This window comes from Mobula birostris, chromosome 2 (assembly GCF_030028105.1).
Source record: "Mobula birostris isolate sMobBir1 chromosome 2, sMobBir1.hap1, whole genome shotgun sequence".
Classification (NCBI taxonomy): Eukaryota; Metazoa; Chordata; class Chondrichthyes; order Myliobatiformes; family Myliobatidae; genus Mobula; species Mobula birostris.
Window position 1 is genome coordinate 14,761,266 of NC_092371.1, and position 7,612 is coordinate 14,768,877.

General features: G+C 45.2%; 1 protein-coding gene across 1 annotated transcript; it reads right to left on the minus strand.

Annotated features, from left to right (window-relative positions):
- Window positions 1–376: 376 nt before the first annotated feature.
- LOC140207855 (immunoglobulin lambda-1 light chain-like) lies at window positions 377–4,186 on the minus strand. Its single transcript, XM_072276407.1, has 3 exons — window positions 4,132–4,186; window positions 3,690–4,043; window positions 377–730 (listed from the first exon to the last, which is right to left on the minus strand). The coding sequence occupies exons 1-3, from the start codon at window positions 4,184–4,186 to the stop codon at window positions 402–404; spliced, it is 738 nt and encodes a 245-aa protein (XP_072132508.1). The 3' UTR covers window positions 377–401.
- Window positions 4,187–7,612: the final 3,426 nt, after the last annotated feature.

Consider the following 7,612-nt stretch of genomic DNA (forward strand, 5'->3'; position numbering starts at 1 on the left):
TTCTGATTGAGGCTGCTAGGCGCCACGTTATCAGCGACCATTCCCCCCAAAGTACTGCCAGCAGCCGAGTCAAGACAACACACGATAAATCTATCGCCGTTTCCTCTTTTATTAAGACTTGTTTTCCACAAGTTCAATCACAGGACAGGAGATCGCTCCTGATTCTACACACAGCAGTAGTTCGGACACAGCACAGTGGGGATAATTCTACACAAAATTATCTGTCGCAAAAGATGGATTATTATTGCCAACTTTTCTAAAATTATAGAACATTATCATTGTTTACATAAGCGAACATTACGACACTATTACATTGCAATGGGCTGCTGCACAGCCCCAATCATTACTTAACTGCATTAAACAAGAGCAAAAATCCACGTGTGCTGCCAGCTGGCACACTCTCACTGCGCACAGGCGGACGAAGAGATGGTGTTGCGCAGCGGCGAGCTCAGTGAGCTGTGGCTCACGCTGCAGGAATAACTCGAGCCTTTGTTCCAGGCAGCGGTGGTTACTCGCAGGTAACTGCTCAGCCTGTAGTTCTGGTCGGTGTCCAGGGAGACAGCTCCTGTCGTCACGCCGCTCTCTGTCTGAACTCCATCCACGCTCCAGCGCAGCACTACCAAGCCTGGCTTAAAGCCACTCACCAGACAGGAGAGAGTGGCCGAACCCGTGCCGGTCTCCTCCAGAGAGGGAGGGAGTAGCAGAACCGAGGGCTCCCGGGAATTGCTACCTGTGTGTGAGAGGAGATGAAAGGGAATAGAAACAGTATTATTTCATGGACTGTTCAGAGACAGAAACACCAGAGCCGAAACTAACATAGGAATTGCAACACAGTATGCGGCACATGTGACCTCTCGGGTACAGACCTTTGAATGAAGAGTTGCCCTGATTATTCGCAGTCTTGAGCGGCTACAGTGTGACAACATTTATATAAATACAATAGTTTTGAATCGACTCTGCTCTCGGCATGCTTTGTGTCAAAAGATAACTTCAACAGTACTCAATTTCTTTGCTGACTGCGCACACCGTGCCCATATGATTGGTCCCTCTAGTGAGACCAGTTCCTTGTTCTTCTCCAAGAACTCCCCAAATCTTGAACTCTTAGGGCTATAACTGAGAATATTACACCTTCAGTTAATGAAAGAAAGAAGGCTTCTTGGGATGACCCGAGTTCGGGAAAGCTCATTGTATATCCAAGACTAGGTACCCAGAGACAGGAAAAAGAGCTGGTCTGTGAACTGGTGAGAAGCGCGGATAGGCGAAACGACTCGTTCGGAACCAGATTGCATTCCGGACCCGTACTCACCCACCTATTGCAGCTCGACTCTGACACCAGCCTGTTGTCTGCCCAGCATATTCCCCTAGTATATAATATTTTCAGTCCGATGTTTTCCTCCTGTGTTTTCTACAATCATAATGACAGGGCAGTTCTTCATCACAAACTGCGAATTGCGTTAGCTTGAAGCAGTAAATATCCCGCGCTGTGGTCCAGGATTTACGGCACCCAGAAAAATTCTGGAATATTCATGACAAACATGTTCTCAAAAGTGGTGAATGAAGAGTGCAGGATAGATGTCATGCTTATGGTAGCGATCATTTTCCCAAATTATGTATGAGCATTTTTCAAGAAAGTATGAGAGAAATTACAAATTTTTGAGGAAATTACAAGTAGGCTAGGCAAGGGATGTTGTATATTTGGATTTTCAGAAGGCCTTTGATAAGGTGCCACACATGAGGCTATATAACAAGATAAGAGCCCATGGAATTACGGGAAAGTTACATACGTGGATGGAGCGTTGGCTGATTGATAGGAAACAGAGAGTCGGAATAAAGGGATCCTATTCTGGTTGGCTGCTGGTTACCAGTGGTGTTCCACGGGGGTCCGTGTTGGGGCCGCTTCTTCTTACGTTGTACATCAGCGATTTCGATTATGAAATAGTTGTCTTTGTGGCTAAGTTTGCTGATAATACGAAGATGGGTGGAGGGGCCAGTAGTGCTGAGGAAATAGAGAGTCTGCGGAGAGAATTGTATAGATTGGAAGAATGGGCAAAGAATTGGCAAAAGAAATACAATGTTGGAAAGTATATGGTTGTGCACTTTGGCAGAAGAAATAAACGGGCAGACTATTATTTAAATGGAGAGAAAATTCAAAGTTTTGAGATGGAACGGGACTTGGAAGTCGTCGTGCAGCATACCCTTAAGGTTAACTTCCAGGTTGAGTTGGTGGTGAAGAAGGCGAATACAATGTTGGCGTTCATTTCTAGAGGAATAGAGTATAGGAGCAGGGATGTGATGTTGACGCTCTATAAGGCGCTGGTGAGACCTCACTTGGAGTACTGTGGGCAGTTTTAGTCTCCTTATTAAAGAAAGGATGTGCTGACGTTGGAGAGGCTACAGACAAGATTCACTAGAATGATTCCGGGAATGAGAGGGTTAACATATGAGGAACGTTTGTCCGCTGTTGGACTGCATTCCTTGGAGCTTAGCAAAATGAGGGGGGGACCTCATAGAAACATTTCGAATGTTGAAAGGCATGGACAGAGTGGATGTGATAAAGTTGTTTCCCATGATGGGGGCGTCCAGTACGAGAGGGCATGACTTAAGGATTGAAGGGCGCCCATTCAGAACAGAGATGCGAAGATATTTTTTTTTTAGCCAGATGGTGGTGAATCTATGGAATTTTTTGCCACGGGCGGCAGTGGAGGCCAGGTCATTGGGTGTATTTAAGGTAGAGATTGATAGGTCTCTGAGTAGCCAGGGTATCAAAGATTATGGTGAGAAGGCGGGGGACTGGGACTAAATGGAAGAATGGATCAGCTCATGATGAAATGGCGGAGTAGACTGGATGGGCCGAATGGCCGACTTCTGCTCATTTGTCTTATATTCTTATAGCGATACGATCGACAGTCAAGATTTTTTCCCCAAGGGCAGAAATCTAAGCCAAGAGGAGGAAAATTTACAGGAGAACTGCGGCGAATGTTTATTTTGTGTACAGAGTGTAGGGTGCATGAGCTGGAGGAGGTAGATACGATAGGGTCGTTTAAGAAGCTGTTAGACGGAGATAGGATGTGCTGAAAATGAAGGGATATGGAGTATGTGTAAACAGCAGGGATTGGTTTAATTTGACATCATCCAGATCCGCTGTAACAAGATATTGAATGGTTCTCTAGTGCGCTAAGATAGACGATTCACCTCACAAATTGCTTCCTTATGATCTTGCAACTTATCTACCTGCATTGCACTTCCTCTGACACTGTTACTTTTTATTCTATGTTAAGCTGTGTTTAACTCAATGCACTGTCATCACGTGATCTTGATGGACAGTATGCAGGAAAGCCTTTCAATGCATCTTGTGAAAAGTGGCAAAAGTAAACCAATACTAATAATACAAAGTACGGGGCCTATTGTGTTAAGGAGAAGGGATGTCGGAAAATATTGAATTCTGCTACACCGGCTTAAGTAGAACAAAATTGTCCAGCAAAAAATGTTCACAAGTCAAGCGATCAGTAATTCGACTTTTCGGGCTGACTCGATGGGCTGAACGGCCTCCTGTGCCAGACTGAAACAGATGGAAACTCCCACAGTGTAGATATATGACAAGTCTCCCCTGGAAGGAGTTTTAGCAAGCTGCGGGGAACAAGAGTGGCTGTAGTAGGAATTGTTTGGAACAGAATGAGGGAGACACTTACTCTTAATATCCAGGATAGTGCCTTGACCGAAGATAAATCCATTATCCCACCCTGCACAGTAATAGACGGCGGAATCGCGGGGTTCCAGTCTGCTGATGGTCAGGATATGACTGTTGCTGGAGGAGTCTCTGGACGGTTGAAAACTTTGAGTGATCCCTGTCCCTCGGGCAATTCCATTGTTTGTGTAATGTTCTAACATCCACTCCGGTCTCTGCCCGGGACGCTGTCGGTGCCAGCACATGTAGTAACTTCCAACATTACAGTTCTGTATCCGACACTCTAAGCGGACGGTCTGTACCGCGGAAACAGGTCCGCACATTGGGGGCTGATTGAGCACTGCGGCCGCGGAGATATCTGCAATGAATCACAATAAAACCACTGGGTGACTTGTAGCAAAATAAAAATCAGCAGTAATCCCAATTTTAACGGATAATCATCCGACTCTCAGCTGGTAAATGAACCAACAGAACCCACAGGAGATGCAGCTCTGGGGACATTCCTCCGGACACGTGCAAACAGCGAGCGCCCCAAAATTCCGACCGAACCATGCGTTGTTCTGCAAACTTCGGGAACTGCTCCGGTTTCAGACTCTGCAAACTGGAGTCTTCAGGTCGGTTTATAAATTGGGATGTAAATGAGTGGGCGGCGCCAGGAAAATAATGTGGGCGGTGATTAACTTGCTGACCTTCGGAAACTTTGAATGGCCACCTGGCTGATTTAAATCCTTAACTGCCAATGTCAACGTTGTTTCATATTCAGTTGTATCACATATCCAGACCTGCAGAACTTTGGACAATACTTAAGTTAAAATTTTAGATATTCTTTCGGCTGCTTCCCTCAGAAACAATTGGGGTGCTGATTCTGGCACTCGGCCGCTCGTCTCTGCTCAGAATGGCTAATGAGAACAAAATATTTCAAGGTCACATCAAATTCCCTATGCCATCCCAGAATTACCACGACAATGCGTAGGTTCCTGTCTGAAAATATGTCGTTCCTGCAGAAGGCAAGTGGCTGCTTTGCTTGTGAGAGAATAAAGTTTGTCGCTAAAACGCGTAACTCCCAAGCGACAAGTGTTTATTTTTTTCTCTAAAGGCTCTATATCGGGCCTGGGCAGAACTTAATTTAAAGCCAGGCATTGGGTTTAATCACTGTGCACTAGAACGCAATTAACGCACCAGGGCACCGGTTGCTCTTTCCTGCAGCGAATCTTCCGCGCATCATTATATGGGAATTGGGGATGTTCAGCAATAATTGCACCGGTGATGCTAACGGCTACAGAAGCTGGAATCTGGAGCAATTCGAAAGAGCAGGAAGAACTGAACGGGTCAGGTAGCGTCTATGCCGGGAAATAGAGAGTCGCCGTTTACGTCCGAGAACGTTCATCTGAAGTCCCATTCATTTAACCTTCCAGCGTGAGATTTTGAAGCATGTAACAAGACTCCGAAAATAGTCAGACAAGACTGGTAGGAGCAAACATTAGTCTGACTACATTAGCTCCAGAAATGGCCCCTGTCAACAAGAAAGGATTTTACCGCTGGGCCCCGACGTTCTATGATCTTACTTCGCCATCATCATCCAGACGAGGACCCCTGAACAGAAACCACTGATTGATTAAATTGAGGCTTATAAATTAGACCGTGGTCACACGCCTCGGATTATAAAATTCAACGCTGATAATAAATTTACTGTCAAAGTGCGGTAAGTCATCATATACAACCCCGAGTTTCACTGACTTGAGGGTTTTCACAATAGATAAAAAGGAATGCAATGGAATCAGTGAAAGAGTAAACAGTAAGGCGAACAAACAAACAATGTACAAAATAAGACAAACTGTGCAAATACACACAGACAAATAAATACATACATAAATGAATAAATAAATGGATAAATTAATATTACTTTGCCTTACATAAACATTCACTTCACACTTCATGTCACCCTGTCGATTTTCTGGCCATGTCACGCAGACACCTGTACTAATATCTATTTTCTGACTGCGTGTGTTGGATCATTACTTTATCTAATGTGTATGGCTTTATCTACTGTGTTTTTCACCTTGGTCTCAGAAGAAGGGTGATTCGCTTGTGTGCATGTGTATGGATCATTGGCAATAAACTTCAACACGAACTTGCACACATGACCTCACCCTTTCCACATTGTCTTCGGTAATATGTATCCCTGCCTGTTTTGCTAACCTGTGGACATCAACTCAGTCATTCTGCACTGTCCTGATAACCCTGATAATCGACAAACATGGCAATATCACACTTCGTTCCCTTGTCCAAGTGTTTGGACATACAGTGTAAACAGCTAGATTTCTTTTTCAGCATCTCCTGCGAATCACTTCACAGGCGGCCTGCTGATAATCAACATGCACCGGGCCGCTGATTGCCAAACTCTCTACCGCCTAAGTTATGACACAATTACAAAGAGGTCACCAAGAGTTTTGCCGATCACGTTTTCTAACCCTGTTTCCCGGATCATATGCAGGCACTTCCTTAATGTGAGGATAGCGAGGTTATAATTGATCAAAGTTAAAGGAAAATAGTTACCCCGAAGTCACAGGCGGCGAATATCTGGGTGACTGTCAGGAGAAATGGAAATGGGCAGTTAGAGCGGAGAATCCTCTCAAAGACAAGAATACCGCTTCGGATACTTTGTGGAGGATGACCACCAGTGAGAATGCCACGGCGACCGGGTGGCAGGCGCTGAGCAGGGGTCCGTGGTGTAGAAGGGAAACAGAGAGCGGCCGTGATAGGGAACTCAATAGAGAGGGCAACAGAGAGGAGGTTCTGTCGACTTGAACGGGACATCCGGATGGTTTGTTGCCTCCCAGGTGCCAGGGTCAGGACTGTCTCAGAGAGGCAGAGAGAGAGAGAGAGAGAGAGAGAGAGAGCGCAGCCAGATTTCTTGGTACATATTGGTACCAATGTCATGGGAAACAAAAGAAATGATGTCCTGAAAAGTGAAATTAGAGAACTAGGTAGAAAGCTGAGAAGCAGGACCTCCCGAGTAGTAAATTATGGATTGCTGCTTGTGCCACGAGCCATTGAAGGTAGAAACAGGAGGACTGTTTGGCAGATAAATACATGGCTGAGAAGCTGCTGCAGCGGGCAGGGGTTCAGGTTCTTGGATAACTGGATCTCTTCTGGGAGAGGTATGACTTGTTCTAAAGTGATGGATTGCACCTGAACCTGAGAGTGACCAATATTGTCGCGGACAGTTTTTTTAGGACTGTTGGGGAGAGTTGAAACGAACTTGGCAGGTTGGTGGGAACCGGTGTGACGGGTCTCTGCATAGGATGGATGGTAAAAAGAAGTAAAGATAGTGTGCTCCTCAGATTGTCAGAACGGGCACTGCAGATGATGGAACTTAGCTGCAGACAGCAGGCTAAGTATCAAATTATTAGGAATGCAGAATCCGAAAGGATAGCAAATGCGGTACCCAAGGTGTTGCATCTAAATGCGCGTAGAATAAGAAATAATGTGGACCATCTTGTTAAAATATTACTGATTGCCGGTATGATGTTGTGTCCAACAGTGAATCGTGGCTGAAGGATGGTTGTACTTGGGCGCTGAATGTCCAAGGTTACACGTTATGTCGGAGGGATAGGAAGGTAGTCAGAGGGGGTGATCCGGTTCTACTAGTAAGGAGCAGCATAAAATCAGATGTGACATAGGATCGGAAGATGTTGAAACATTGTGGGTGAGTTAAGAAACTAAAATGGTAAAAGGACAGTGATGGCACTTATGTGCAGGCCTCCCAACGGAAGCTGGAAGGTGGACCACACGTTGCAACAGGAAATAGAAAAGGCGAGTCAAAGGAGCAATGTTATAGTAGTTACGTGTGATTTTAAAATGCAGGTCGATTGGGAAAATTAGGTTGGTAATGGATCTCTAGAGATTGAATTTGCTAAATACGTA

What these genes read in the sequence shown, in the direction of transcription:
- LOC140207855 (XM_072276407.1), bottom strand. Translation starts at nt 4,186, where the DNA reads ATGTCCCCAGAGCTGCATCTCCTGTGGGTTCTGTTGGTTCATTTACCA. An exon ending in GGTTCATTTACCAGCTGAGA is followed by an intron (nt 4,044 to 4,131) that starts GTCGGATGATTA and finishes GATTCATTGCAG; the next exon opens with ATATCTCCGCGGCCGCAGTG. An exon ending in CACTATCCTGGATATTAAGA is followed by an intron (nt 731 to 3,689) that starts GTAAGTGTCTCC and finishes TCTCACACACAG; the next exon opens with GTAGCAATTCCCGGGAGCCC.